The 15,819-nt window shown below is 39.1% G+C and overlaps 1 protein-coding gene across 3 annotated transcripts; it reads right to left on the bottom strand.

Moving 5' to 3' along the window:
- Window positions 1-9,950: 9,950 nt before the first annotated feature.
- On the bottom strand, window positions 9,951-15,819 carry LOC124795219 (protein mono-ADP-ribosyltransferase PARP12-like). Of its 3 annotated transcripts, none has more exons than XM_047259138.1 (3): window positions 15,666-15,819; window positions 12,616-12,726; window positions 9,951-11,039 (listed from the first exon to the last, which is right to left on the bottom strand). In XM_047259138.1, the coding sequence occupies exon 3, from the start codon at window positions 11,035-11,037 to the stop codon at window positions 10,117-10,119; it is 921 nt and encodes a 306-aa protein (XP_047115094.1). In that variant the 5' UTR covers window positions 11,038-11,039; window positions 12,616-12,726; window positions 15,666-15,819; the 3' UTR covers window positions 9,951-10,116. The 3 variants fall into 3 exon arrangements, with proteins under 3 accessions (XP_047115094.1, XP_047115092.1, XP_047115093.1); XM_047259136.1 differs by lacking the exon at window positions 15,666-15,819 and adding an exon at window positions 12,916-13,430; XM_047259137.1 differs by lacking the exon at window positions 15,666-15,819 and adding an exon at window positions 13,072-13,430.

Here is a 15,819-nt window from a genome sequence, read left to right as displayed (position 1 = left end):
AATTTGTAGTGCCAGGACTGCAACTGGTAGGCGTGCAGAATTTTAGTTTTTATGTGAATTTATTGTGTCACAGTCTTTTGAATTTTCACATTAATAAAGTCAAAATTACTTTGTTTGCCCAAAATACAAAAATATGCCCAATCACATCAGCGGCATGCTTACTACTCCAGTCTGCAGTAATAAGAATATTCCAAAGGGTTTACAATCTTTCTTAACAAATGAATTTCTATTAAGTTCAATTATTATTTCATAAATGAATCCAGAAATAAACATAACAAACAGTACTAGATTGCGTAATTAATTATAGAAACTTTTAAGTGTGCCAAATATTTCATAACTTCAAATGTGTCTAAAAAAGAAAAAAAAAAACTTTAACTGTACATTCAGAGTTAGTTCATGTAGACTGTTACAACGAAAATAAAGTAATACCTTTTCACAAATTTTAGCTTGAAGTATAACATGTTGTGTACAAAATTATATGAAATTTTTCAGAAAAAAGCTGAGATAATACTGACCTGTTCAAAATTCAAAAAATATTACTAGTATCAACTACTACCGTTGAGGAAAATTAATGCTAGAGGAGGATGTCCCTTTAAAGTGGTAGATTAATTATTACAGCTCCAAAGACCAGCCACATATACACTGACGGAAAAAATCGCAAAATCAAGATGGAGTTGTGCGACATAAACAATAGTTGTTAGACATGTCTCTACATCTGAAAGATGATGTCTGTTCAAATTTTGTGCCCGTCATATGAGAGTGGCGCTTCTAGTGTCACTATGAAGATACAGTCCGGTTTGCTTTCAGTGCACACTGTAAAGGTCATGAGCATAATTACCTCTGAAGTTTGGGTGTCATGAGTTACTGTTAAGTCATGAATGCCTAAAAGGTGATAAAGACGCCATTATCAACACCTCACAGAGCTTGAATGAGGATGTCTGATAAGGCTAGGAGAAGCTGAATGTTCCTTCTGAAAAACTGCAGAGAAACTTGGCAGGAATGTAGCGACAGTACGTGACTGATTGCAGCGACAGTCATGAGAACGTACAAGAAAACTGAGCTATGGCTCTGGTGCATCGTACTTTATCTGCAGCAGCAATCTGACCAGCAGTTGTAACAAACTGTTACAAATTGGTTACTTCAAGGAAAGCTCCGAGTCAGATACCCTGTAGTGTGGATTCTACTGATTTCAAACCACCACCATTTGTGACTTCAATGGTATCGAGCGAGAGCTCATGGTGGGAAGGCTGGAAGTCTGTTGCATTTTCTAATGAAAGCAGGTTCTGTCTTGGTGCCAGTGATGGCTGTGTGTCAGTTAGGAGTCCAGCTGACATCCTGCAACCAACCTGTCTGCATGCTGGGCACACTAGACCTGCACTTGATGTTATGGTCTGGGGTGCAAATTCGCACGACAGCAAAAGCACACTTTTGGTTATCCCATGCACCCTGATTGCAAATTTGTATGTCACTCTGGTATTCAACCTGTTGTGCTGCCATTCACGAACGGCATTCCTGAAGCTATTTTCCAACAGGATACCGCTTGCCTAATAAGACTACTGTAACCCAAAATGCTCTACAAAATGTCATTTTGCCTTGGCCTGCTTGATCACCAGATCTGTCTCTAACTGAGGACATAAGGGACAACATCAGATGTCAACTCCAGCATCATCCACAACTAGGGTTAACTATCTCTGTATTGACCCATCAAGTGCAAAAGGTGTGGAACTCCATCCCACAAACTGGCGTTTGGCACCTGTACAACATAATGCATGCTGGCATTCAACATTCTGACAGTTACACCGGTTATTAATGTACCTGCATTTCACAATTGCAATGGCTTACCTCATAGTTACATTTACTTGTGGTCTTGCTATGTTAAGCAGCTAAATATGTTACCTAAACAAATGTATTCCTGACATTTCATAACTCTACATTAATTATTTTTTGATGTAATTTTTTCTGTATATCCATTCTAGTTGCTTTGCAGCACCCAAGATGAAAAAAAAAATACAATCACAGACAAGTCTTCACACTACTCTGTGGCAATTCAAACACCTGTCCACTGTGATGTTTTTAGCTGTAGCTCTTAAATAAAAAATTGCAATTCTGATAGCTTTTGCAGATTCATCTAATAAAAACAGCTGACTTACACTACCAGCATGTAACTAATGGAAGAAACCTGTGTTGCATCACTAAATATTTACATGAATGATGGTGTTTTCTGTAAGTGATTAACTGCCACTATAGTAGAGACAGATCAGACTGAGCAGCATCCACCACAGAAAAGTGTGACAGGAAATAATTTCAACCTTACTCCAGAGAGGCCATTGCCTTGTGATCCAAGAGTTTCTTTACAAGTGAGAAGCCCCATTAATGTGATCAATGTTTGTAGCACAGTGATTTCTTAACATATTTTACTGAAGTTTATTTTATGTCATGGCACAAAAGCAGAAATTAGTTTACTGGGAAGGTTACTATCTGTACTAGGCAATGCTGTTATAAATGTGGAAGAGATTAAATATTGTGTGTAGTGTCTGACTACTCACCAAAGTCATTAGGTAAGAGGTTTTAACATGTCCATCCATTTTAGAAGTAAGAAGCAAGCCTTCGTCTGATATACTTCAATGTCTCTTTAGTCATCCCTCTGGAATTGCAATCATATTTTAATCAAAGACTATTTAATAATTTGTATTTCCATTTGATTGTGCAAGTGCAAGAGGAAGTGACCAAATGAAATTCTAATGAGGATTCTATAATTTCAATCTATGCATTTCAATCCTTTTCACCATTCAACACTGATTATTTTAGAAAGAGTACTTGAAAGATAATTATTGAGTGGCCATATACTAACTCAATGTGAAGTTCATCAATTGTCAAATGTCTTGATAAATAATTTCATAATGCCTTCTATGAAAACAACCAAAATCGGTCATTTCTATGTACAGTATTGTCACCAGCCGCTTGTTTACACTGTGTTGCATATTCAAAATAATTTGTCTACTTGCTGAATCCTAAATATATTAGCAAATTTTCCTTACAGAAGGAAGTAGTATAGCAAGAAATGAGTCTTGGGTCAAATAATCTCATTTTTAGTGTATGCATAGAAATGTGAAAGTACAGATATACTATATTGCCAAAATATTTTGCAATCCTTCATTATGGAAAATGGTTTGATGCTATGTTAGCAATGTAGTTAAAAATGTATCAATGACATATTTATTTGTCTCATTGTGAAATAAGAACAGCTCGAGGTGTTTAATTGGTTCACTGACAAAAGATTACTGTGCTGTTTGAGACTTTCCTGATGTAATAACTGCTTCATTGCTTCACAGGTGCTGTCTGATAATGTTCTCAAAGCTGCAAAATATTTTATAAGACAGTTGCTTGACATTTTTATGAGGATGGTTTTTCTACCCTACGTGGGTGGCATGTCCTTCAAGATCAGCAGGCAGTTCAAGAAACATCAAATAAAATGTGTCTTCTGCCCTCCAGCATGAGTACAAATGATGCTGGGTTCTGTTACAGACAACCTAGGTCTAAGGAGACCAGGGATATGTAAAATCCCTTGCCAGTGTGGGAAATCATAAAAGAGAGAGGCGTGTCACACTGTTAAAGGACAGATGGGCTGAACATTGACATCACACCAAAGTGAGTCAGCAAGAAGAGTCTGCTGTGGCTGAACACTGTCTTCATAAGAGTCATAGCATGAAGTATGGAGAGACAAAGATCCATTTGTCCACTTCCACATACTGGGACTCCATCAATAATGTAGCAGTCCAAATATGTATAAGTAATGACCTGATTAACTGAGACAGGGGATTTCAACTCAGCATGACATGGGAAAAAATTAACTATTTACGTGTCACATAATAAACTTTACTGTTCACTTACTAAATGAGGCTTCCTGTATTGATTCATTTGTATAATCACAACAAAAAATTAAAACTGACACAGTACAATGATAAAGTGACCACAAAACTCTGTTCATAGTACTTCAGTGTTAGAAGTGCCTTGAACTGCAAACAAAAATGCTGGCAAATTTTGCCTACTTCCACTACTCATTGCACTCGGTGATAATCTTTGTAGCTATGCAGCCAAATAAATAAAATATACTGCTGACCATTAAAATTGCATCACGAAGAATAGCAAATAATGAAAATTTTTATTACTTTGTATGTATACAGGGTATTACAAAAAGGTATGGCCAAACTTTCAGGAAACATTCCTCACACACAAATAAAGAAAAGATGTTATGTGGACATGTGTCCGGAAACGCTTACTTTCCATGTTAGAGCTCATTTTATTACTTCTCTTCAAATCACATTAATCATGGAATGGAAACACACAGCAACCGAATGTACCAGCGTGACTTCAAACACTTTGTTACAGGAAATGTTCAAAATGTCCTCCTTTAGCAAGGATAACTGCATCAAACCTCAGTCGCATGGAATCCCTGATGCGCTGATGCAGCCCTGGAGAACGGCGTATTGTGTCACAGCCATCCACAATACGAGCACGAAGAGTCTCTACATTTGGTACCGGGGTTGTGTAGACAAGAGCTTTCAAATGCCCCCATAAATGAAAGTCAAGAGGGTTGAGGTCAGGAGAGCGTGGAGGCCATGGAATTGGTCCGCCTCTACCAATCCATCGGTCACCAAATCTGTTTTTGAGAAGCGTACGAACACTTCGACTGAAATGTGCAGAAGCTCCATCGTGCATGAACCACATGTTGTGTCGTACTTAAAAGGCACATGTTCTAGCAGCACACGTAGAGTATCCCGTATGAAATCATGATAACGTGCTCCATTGAGCGTAGGTGGAAGAAACTAAAATGAGCTCTTAACATGGAAATTAAGCGTTTCCCGACACATGTCCACATAACATCTTTTCTTTATTTGTGTGTGAGGAATGTTTCCTGAAAGTTTGGCCATACCTTTTTGTAACACCCTGTAGAGTAGAAGGAAGAATACATGATTAATTTTAATGTGATTTGTGTATATATAGGACCTGGAATTTAGTACACGGAGCTACCACCTATGGCAGAAAGTGTCTTTAACCCAGCTGAGCACTGAGTTGAATTGAGGTTTTATGACAGATACAGGCACATAATTTCATGTTGCTTAAGCTCTTATGCCAGATGTGATTCATACTGGCTGGTGAATTGTGGCATGCCACTCTCTCAGCAACACACAGCCATATGTTTTGAATGGGTGAGAAATCTGCAGATCTGATCAGGGAAGATTTGAATACTCTCTTTAATAAGGTTGGTTGTTACACAAAACATACTGCCTTGCTTTATCTTTTGTAAAATGACTCACAGCCCTTCAAGATAGGGTACAGCCACTGGACTTAATACACTGGAAATACGAGGGGCATTTCATAAGTAATGCATCACATTTTTTTCTCGCAAGTTTTAGTTTAAAGAATGCAGAATTTGTTGTGCAGCAGGGTGGGATACTCCCACTTCAGCCCCTACAGTTTCATGTTATTCCGATAGGTGGTGGCACTATATTGGCATCTATAACAGAAGTGCATTCCGAACACAGAGATGTCACTGAGTCTGTTTTGTTGGAAAACCAGAGCACCGCAAATATTCATAGACACTGGCAGAATTTCTACGGAGATCTGGCAGTGAACAAAATCACAGTGAGTCATTGGTTGTCATGTGTGTCATCATCGCAACAAGGTCGCGCAAACCTGTCCGAATATCCTGTGGGCCAGCTGGCTGCTCACAGTTAACTTTTGCAGTGTTGGAACACATGGACACTCTCATTTGAGGTGATCGATGGATCACAATCAAACATCTCACAGCTCACATTCTTCTTTTCCATGACAGTGCAAGGCATCACACAAATCCGTGCACCCTAGAGGAGCTCACAAAATTTCTCTGGAGTGTTCTTCCTCATCCGCCCTACAGATGTGATCTCAAATCTTCCAAAATTCATCTATTTGGCCCAATGGAGGATGTACTCTGTGGGAAGCAGTATGTGGAAGATGGGGAGGTTATTGAGGCAGCAAGATGTTAGATCTGTTGTCCAGCAGCAGAGTGATACCATGTGGGCACACAGGTCCTTCCTGTAAAGTGGCGGTGGTGTAAGGCCATTGCATTGAATGCAGATTATACTGGAAAATAGGGTTATGTACCAGTAGCCAAAAGTGTGAAATAATGTGGTGTACTGGAATCTAGAATAAAACCAACCAGCCTTCAGAAAAAGAATGGGGTGAATTACATACTGAGCACCCCTTGTATAATGCCTTATTGGCTATGGGAACTGGAAGTGATCATGCCAGGTGATGGCTCCATATGACAATGACAAATACAATCTAACAATGTTGGAGCCTGCACATACTTATATGTCCATCACAATGCTGCAGACATTGAAAAGACAGTGTGATGCCACTCCTGTGTCCAGTGTTGTTGTTGGGCACACTACAGTTGCTGTCTCTCTCTGCAGTCACATCACGGAATGTTACAGCAATGGTCACCGTAGAACTCCAGTGCCATCTCACTGTCCATGTGGATACCTTTATAGCTGCAAACAAACCAATTACCTGACTCAGGATAGGCAACACTGCTATATAGTACTGCAAAATAGAGTGAGGATTACCTCTACCTCTTGGGTGCTAGTATTGTGGGGGCACTGAGATCCTTCACAGTGTTGTGTATGGTCCACCCACACCGATCAGTTCCACAATCACTTGACGGTTGATCCCAACCAATGCAAGCAGCAAAATCACAGAAAAGTAAATCAGTCTTGACAGGTTGCAATCCTGCTGCTGTCAAATTCTGACACAGGCTGATAAGACATTACCTTCCATGAAACTTAAGATAAATGTTTCTCATAAATAACAAATATTCAAATGTGGTATTTGAATGAGAAACCTACTTCATAATCATTCTTTAAACACATAATGTAGATGGCATTACTCCTATGTGCTTTAAATGATTGTCCTGAAATGAGAGTAGGAGCAAGTGAGTTATTTGCACGTTTTGGGGATCATAATTGCGATCTCTTGCTATGATGTGAAACAAGTCAGTTTTAAAATTATACAACACTTTCTCAGTGAGAAATGTGGCTGCATGCTGACCATTTATATGATTTATGGCCACATGCTGACCATTTATGTTTTCTTAAGATTTTTAAACTACAAAAAGTGTCTCACACCTAATTATCTCCAATGAGTTCTATTTTTTAATACACTCATAATACAGATTCAGAAATTCTTCTGTGCAGTAGAATTCTCAAGTAGATATGATTTCAGTTATATTTGAAGTGATTTAAATTGTTTATTCAGTTCTGTCTACAAATGATTCTAGTGGCCCCAACATATTATCCTTGTTAGATAATTCTCTGTGCAACAAAAAACATTTCCTGAATTATGAACTACCCCAGAATCTGAAGCACTATGATATTAGAGAAAAGTAAGACAATTTTTTAACATTTTCATTTACAAAAATCTGATATCTATAATGCAAAAGTTGCAGGACTTACAAGTTTAAGATCACTAATGCGTGGCTTGCTGTCCATGTGCAGTATTGAATTGTATATACTGTGATGTATCTAAATGTAGTGACAGTCTATTTGCAGGGCATCAGTTTTCAATTCTCTAATGTTTCAGTTAGTCCATTAGACTTTATTGCTATACTTGCATTGTCAGCAAAGAGAACCATTTCTATCCCTTGGATATATGATGAGAGTTTATTAATGCGTAGCTAGAAAGAGAGCAGGTTCCATATTGATCCCTCTGGTACATATGTTGTGATTATTCTATCATAAATATGCCTTTTAATTGTCTATACCCCTTCAATAGATTAATGCAAGTCTCCATTATTTTAGTTATACAGGATGAAAACCTGTTACCACCAAGATTTATGATATTATTTTCAGATTGTCTTGAGAATACTATGAGCTACAGAATCATATGTTTTTAACAAGTCATAGAAATTGTCTCCTGGCAATGCACTATCATTTAAAATCTGTATAATCAGATCTGTGAATTGAAAACTGGCATATTCTATGGAGAGAGCACTTTGAAATCCAAATTGTCACTGACTAAATATCTTACTTTGAGTAACGTGTGTTATGCTTCTTGCATACACAATCTTTTATAGTGCCTTCAAGGATGTAAGCCAAGAGACCAGTTGGAAACTATTATTACGTCTTTATGTAAAGTGGTCTGACAATAGCATATTTCAGTCTGTCTGCAGATATTCCCTGTGATGCTGATTTAAATACATATATATGAAGTGGATTTTAGCTTTGGCACTGATCAGAACAGTATTAAATATGCTTTTTTTAGAAAATATAGAAAGCATTTTGTATTAATTAACAACGTACATCACGGAACACACCATTATAGGTTATAGGATACCCAACAGTAATATGTTTACAGAGAATAGTTCTTTTGATTTGGTCCCTGCTGGACTATGGGGATGTCTTGTGGTGTTAACTGTACATTTTTTCACAGTTCTCCAAAAACCTTGATGTACTAGTTGTAGTTTCATGACTAGGCCTGTATCGTGCTCAGTTCTACTTTCATCACATGGTGTTATCCATAAAGTGAACTATTTTTTAACAGCAACTGAGTGGATACATACTTGTCATGTTGCTATGAAGAGGAATGAGACTCTGAAAGCCTAAACAAGTAGCTGTCTATCATTTCTGAAGTTCATGAGCTGCTCAACATTTCAGTTAAGGCATATCGTGATCTGAGTTCTCATTTGGTGTTCATATGCAAGAAGAGTGAGGTTGATCACAATGTGAACTTGACACCTGCCAAAATTGCTTTTATTGAAATGCATGCCAAGGAAGGGAAAATACTGCATTATAAAGTTACTATAATTAGAAGATTGGATTCAATATTGGAACCTAGGGCGAAGTAATTAAATAAATAACATAAACATCAGATTAAACACAAGGAGCCACAAATATTGTTACAAATTCACCTACAATACTTCTTTAAAGCAATAAGTCAGAAGTCCGCAGCACATGGTCGTGTGGTAGCGTTCTTGCTTCCCACGCCCGGGTTCCCGGGTTCGATTCCCGGCGGGGTCAGGGATTTTCTCTCCCTCGTGATGACTGGGTGTTGTGTGGTGTCCTTAGGTTAGTTAGGTTTAAGTAGTTCTAAGTTCTAGGGGACTGATGACCATAGATGTTAAGTCCCATAGTGCTCAGAGACATTCTTGAATAAGTCAGAAATTTTTTGTGAAAAAAAAAAATGTGTTAGGGTAAACAATTCAATTAATGCATAGGATTCTGTAACATGCTACTAACAACTTATAAAGCTTTTTATGAATAAATACTTTTGAAGTAAATTCTCTGTACAGAATCGTCTTCATCTGACAGTATGCAAAAACAAAGAAATTTTCTCTAAAAGTAACATATGCACAGAACACTACAAATAAGGATTTCAAGCACGTTGTTTTAAGTTTGTATTGGAAAGCATAGTGGCCTTCTTAAATGCTGAAAATAAATGAATGAATTAATGAAAAACTTCCCGTAAGTAGACCATTATTCACTTAATCCGGGATCACTGGTTGTGTGGCGAGACGGTTTACACTAATCATTAGCAAATGACTTTCTACTGAAACAGACTTATTACATCCCAACATTCTCTCCACACCTTGCAGTTTAAAGTGACTGTGTAACTTTTAATATGTGTATGCAGCAGAAGAGATAGGTAACAAAAAATTTAAACTATTAGAAGGAAAAAAGTAAACAGCTCCCGTTACAGATTCATAATCCCAATAACTATGTTATGTGCTCTAGGATTTATAAATGTCAATATTTTCTGCAAGTCTTATAACACATGCAAACTAAACAAGATTCTCCTGATATTAATTACATAAAAAATAACATAAAGCATGGAAGGAGACCACTGACAGCCAAGCAGCTGTCCACAACATGTTAAATATAATAAAAATTTAGTGTTCAATATAACAAGCATGATTTATTTTTTTAAATGAGGCACTTTTATTTAAAGTATATTTCGAGAGCTTCATGCCGACAAAGTCTGTAAAACAACCACAGTTCTTATGGAACATCGTATACATGATAAATTACATACTTGTCTCATTTCCTTACAAAAATTGTAAAAAAAAAAAGTAAGTTAGTTTCATAATGGCCAAATTCCATTTCCTTTATCCCTTCTTACATACTGTCCTGTGTAATATACAACATACGAAGGATAAAACTCACAATCTGAGAATTTGACGATAACCTGACCATTGTGTTTAGTAGCAGTGTCGTACCTAAGACATCGCTCGTAATCAAATACAGGTGGTAGTACCATATCCTTGTTACCTACAATTTCCTTTGCAATTAGAACTTTAGACACAAACATCATTCTTTGAGTGTTGCCGTTGTCTGAATAATGACTGGCGTAACAAGAAATAGGTGTAAATGAAACCCCTTTCCCAAAAATGTTGCCTACCGAACGTCCATGTTTCCTCCAGTCAAAGTTATTTTTGCAAATACTGTCCTTGTTTACCTCCTGGGTACCATGAAATAAATACTTCTCAGTAACATTACGGTACCTTGATTTCATTTCTTCTTTCTTGAGTAAATAGCAACCCAACAAGTACGGATTCTGAACCCTGTAAATTTTATGAACCATGAACTGTCTCTGTGTGGTACGCTTGAATAACCTAAATATTTCTTCATATTCCCAAGTACCGAAGGGCAACAAATATAGCTGAAACTCTGAGTTGGCATCCATAGGATCCCATTCAACAGTTAATTGTAAGACAGACTTGTGCAGAGTAGAGTCTGCAGTTTTCACTAGAGAATATCTTTGGTTATGTCCACTACCAACATACTGCAAATTCGACAATGTAGAATGGTTCGGTAAAGTACTTTCATAGTAGGAAAAACTGTTATATTCTTGTGAACTGGAAGGTAACACTCTCACATTGTAATTACTGGGTACAGATGGTTCATATCTCTTCTTTGCTTCAATATATGTTTGTGGTTGATAAGGCCTGATGGGTTCTCCATTGCTGGAGTCACTAGTGAACCAAGACAACACTGCGCCCATTCCTGAAACACATTCACAGTTGATTATACTAAAATACTGGCAAAGAAAAATAAGTAATTACTGCCTGAGATTTAGAAACACCGGTCTTTTAATTCTACTATTCCATTGAGGACGTCCCATTGATTTATTCTATTACCAAGTAAAACAAACACACACATTTACTGTGACCTAACATGTTCCCAAAAACTTTTGTTTGTTGTCACCCTCTGCTTCCTGGCTCTTCTGTCTTTTACTTCAGTTGTTTTATTTTGTAGACGACCTTTCAAAATGTCATAGGCTAGTGGAACTGAATTCAAAGATCAATTATTTACTCCAATTACAGGCCTGCCCTTCCCACTTTAACTTACACTGTAATATGAACAGTGTCACACATTTCTCTGGTATTTGCATCTGATAGTTTGTTTTATACAAAGGCATTTATAATTGTGCAGTGTAATACAAGAATTCATAGCAGGGCAACTGAAATTTTGTAGTGATACAACTATGATATACAAGATTTCTGCTGTGAAGAGTTGGGATGTATCACACCTGAATTATTATAATACCGAACAATGGAAACTCCATGTAGGAATATCAACAATGTAGAAAAAGACAGATTGCTACTTAGGGTAAAGAAGACAGTTAAGTTGCAGGCAGGAACAATTGAAAGGCAAAGCTTTCAGCCACAGTCTTCATCAGCAAAAGGAAAACACACACCATCCATACACACAAAAGCAAGCACACCTCAAGTACATACGACTGCTAACTGCAGCACCTCCGGCTAGAATTCTGGTCCAAGATGCTGTAGGTAGTAGCCATCTGTACATGAGGTGTGCTTGGTTTTGTGTGTATGAATGGTGTGTCTTTCTTTTGCTGACTCCACATTCAGGTTGTCTGTAGCACACAAAGGGGTGTACAATGCTGCCACCAAAATTTTTGATCACTTTCCCAAAGATATAAAATGTTTGTCGCAAAGCAAAGTTAAATTTAAAAACAAACTGGCAAAATTTCTTCTTCGCAATTTCTTCTATTCTGTTGAAGAGTTTCTAATTCCATAATGTTTAACTGGTGACATGTAGGAATTATTAACCCACAACAGTACTAAAATAAATTGTAAATGACGGGCATGGAGCCATGTTGCCAGTGCAAAGTGATAGTAAAATGACACCTTCCTTATTATTACATGTCTCTTTATTGATCTTCTGATAATTTTTGTTAAATATATGTAAACGTGGTATTTAGAATATATGTATTATGATATGATACAATTTATATTTAATTGCTAAATGAAATTACTGTCAGATGTAGGTTGGAATTTGGGACTGTGTGTGTGTGTGTGTGTGTGTGTGTGTAACAAAATTAGTTGAAAATTGTGATGTGTTAGGCAAAATGAAAAAGCTACTATACTGAATGAAATATATTCACTTAGAGGCTACAGCACTACGCAGTGTTTAATTACTATTATAAATAATTTCTAACACATCTAGTTCATTGTTGAGAATATTTATCAATGACAATCATATATGGCAAAGAGATGACATAAACAGAATAATACTTAATTCTGTTAGTAAAATAAGATGAAAACATTGAAATACATACCGGTATTGTTTGCAGTGTGAGACCGCCAATTGCAAGAGTCTACGGGTGGTGCGTGTCAGAAGTACGGATCTGATGTCAGTCTGAAGCTGATGCCTTGACCTACAGCATTTCCTGCAACACCACAGTAATAGGATCAGACTGTAGAACCCCCTACGCCCATGTTGCTCATTTCATGTTTCAAGTCTCCATACCGCAGTCTTTTTTTTTTTTATTTCGTTTTGTGATAACTTTTTTTACAACGCAATTTAGTGCAATATTATGCTGCCGAGAAATTTTCGGAATAGGCAGACACATACGCACCTCAGATACTGAAAATGAACAACACTGCTCCAAAAAATTGATAAAAATTAGGAACCGCCACAGGAATTTCAGTAATACGCCACTATTCGGTGCAGTATGCGGTGCACTGTGCTATGGTCGGTACACTTCTACAGTTCACGCCTCAACATTACTCACTTGCGACAACTGCTTTAAAAATTCAGATATCTACACAGAATTCACCAACTTCGACGTAACGCCAAACGTCGCTGCTTTGAGTACGATACAGTTGCACTGCTGCATGTGGGTATCTCGGTAATTATCTTTACGTAACTAAGAAAAGTACTGGCGAAGCTTGCCAACATTAACACAACTGATATTCGTATGTTGGTAGCAATGAGTAAGCCACTCTTCTCATTGATTACTTATTAACTTTGTGATTGCGGACTAGTATAAGAGTGAGATTAACAACTTTTTTTCTCGAGATTATCCCATGTGATATCACAGCAGGTTGGTAGTTTGCCTGCTGATTCACCGCGCGTGCACCTCTAGGTGCACTCACAGTGAGTTCATTACACGTCATTTTGACGTCAAACCGCCGTAAGCTTGCGTGACCTCGGCAACTCGTAGGCCCGGCGTCAAACGAATGAAACTATCCACTGCGGCCACCTCAGCTACGTGAATGTTTCTCGCTCATTCTCTGGGTTTGAGTGGTTTCACTTACTTTTTTTTCAGCCTTTCCGGTTATATATGAAGCGTGGCTAGGGTTCATAGCGTTTTAAGAGACACATAATTTTAAGAGACAAATAACATATCTTGTTTCCACAAGGTGAATAAAAAGTATATTGCTAAATATATTGTTTCATTGGGGGGAAACGTTGTTTTATGTGTATACAATAAAGCCAGATTTTCCTAGGAACCTGAATTTTGCGCTGCATAGTGCACAATGCATCCGCCATACAGGGTTGTATAAAAAGTAATGAGACTGAGCCTATGAATCAAAATTTATTGTAGATATCACTACAACCACTTAGTCCTCTTCAGTGTATGACCGTTGAGAGTCGACAACCAGCTGCATGCGGGATTTCCACACTCCACGCGCTGGCGCGAACGCAGAGTCCGGGAAGGCCTTCAAAGCCCCCATCGTCACAGCTTGGACCTCCTCCAAAGTCCCATGACGGTGTCCTTTCAGGGAAGTTTTTAGTTTGAGGAGCAAAAAAAGTCTGACGGGGCCACATCGGGACTGTAGGGGATAGGCAATCGTTGGAATTCATTGGCCAGGTAGCTGGCCACCATGAAGCAAGTGGGACTCGGCGCGTTGTCATGATGCAGCTTGCAATCATCGGTTGGCTTCACGCGATGGACCCAGGCTTTCAGTCTCTTGAGCACTTTGCAATAAAAAGCACTGGTGACAGTTTGGCATTGAGGCACAAACTCATGAGGAACCACGCCACTGTTGTCGAAAAACACAATCAGCATGGCTTTCACCTTCGATTTGCATATGCGAGCCTATTTTGGACGTGGGGACGCTGCGGTGTGCCACTCGGCACTCGTGCGCTTTGTCTCCGGATCGTACTGAAACACCCAGGTTTCGTCTCCAGTGACCATTTATCTAAAAATTTCGGATCAGCTTCAGCGCTCTGGAGATTGGCAGGCGTCCACACATGCTTGCTTTTGAACGTATGACAAAATCCTCGGGATCAGCTTGGTGCAGACCTTCCTCATCGACAATTCTTTGGTGATGATGTTGTGCACTGTCATTTTATCAAGTCCGAAGTCGTCTGCTATCATCCTGACACTCATCGCCGGCCGCGGTGGTCTAGCGGTTCTGGCACTGCAGTCTGGAACCGCAAGACCGCTACGGTCGCAGGTTCGAATCCTGCCTCGGGCATGGATGTTTGTGTTGTCCTTAGGTTAGTTAGGTTTAACTAGTTCTAAGTTCTAGGGGACTAATAACCTCAGCAGTTGAGTCCCATAGTGCTCAGAGCCATTTGAACCATTTGAAAACCTTAGATTTTGCAGTAGCCTGTACGTCACTATGATTTCTGCGTGGCTGCCTAAACGCACGTTTTATTTCGGCGGACGAATATACGTTCTTCATTAGTGCATTGTCGAGATGTTCCATCTCAGCGTCGAGCAACTCAGGTTCACAGATATCTTTCTAGCCAGGGAACCACAATATTCGTATCGAGGAGACGCAAGTACTAGCGGCCACAAGCGGATATTACGAAAGGCTCTACAGGGAGGTAACCGAAATCGCTAAACACCCTAATAATTTCAATCGAAAGGAGGAGGGCGTGAAATTAAACGGTATATGGATGCCGGTGTTAAAGAAGATGTGTACCACCCGTCCACTACTGGGTGATGGCAACGGCGATCGACGGCGACGGACAGCGGCCAATTGCACTGACGTTTACAAAACACGTGACGTCACACCGCGGCGCAGGAGCGCGCGGACACGGAATTTAGCGGCAGTCAGTAGCGAGCCAGTGGATGTGTTAGACCTTCCATCGAGCTACGGACCCCCTTGAAGATGTCTCCCGCAGTCGGACACGAAACGTTGGGAATTGACACAGAATTCATCAACCGACCACGGCATAACAGCCCGGATAATTATAATGGACATGATATTTCCGGCCGTGAATGTCTACATTTTAGTACTCATCCGACGGTCAGTGTTCAATAAAGCGCGCACGCGGTCGAAGTTTTCGTCAGTTTTGCTGGTTGACGGGCGTCCGGAGCGGTCGTCGTCCTCAACGCTGTCCCGGCTCTCTATAAAGCTCTTCACCCACCTGAAAACCGGGGTTTTTGACAGGCAGTCATCGCCGTAGGCTTGCCGACACATATCCAACGTTTCCGTATCCGATTTTCCTAGTTTCACACAAAACTTGATGGCGTAACGTTGCTCGATCGTTGGCGACGTGTTCACTAAAGGTACGAACGATG

The sequence above is a fragment of the Schistocerca piceifrons genome, chromosome 4 (assembly GCF_021461385.2).
Source record: "Schistocerca piceifrons isolate TAMUIC-IGC-003096 chromosome 4, iqSchPice1.1, whole genome shotgun sequence".
NCBI lineage: Eukaryota > Metazoa > Arthropoda > Insecta > Orthoptera > Acrididae > Schistocerca > Schistocerca piceifrons.
This window is presented reverse-complemented; position numbering and strand designations above follow the sequence as displayed.

Bases quoted from the DNA above. Each gene is read 5' to 3' on its own strand.
- LOC124795219 (XM_047259138.1), bottom strand. From the start codon at position 11,037: ATGGGCGCAGTGTTGTCTTGGTTCACTAGTGACTCCAGCAATGGAGAA.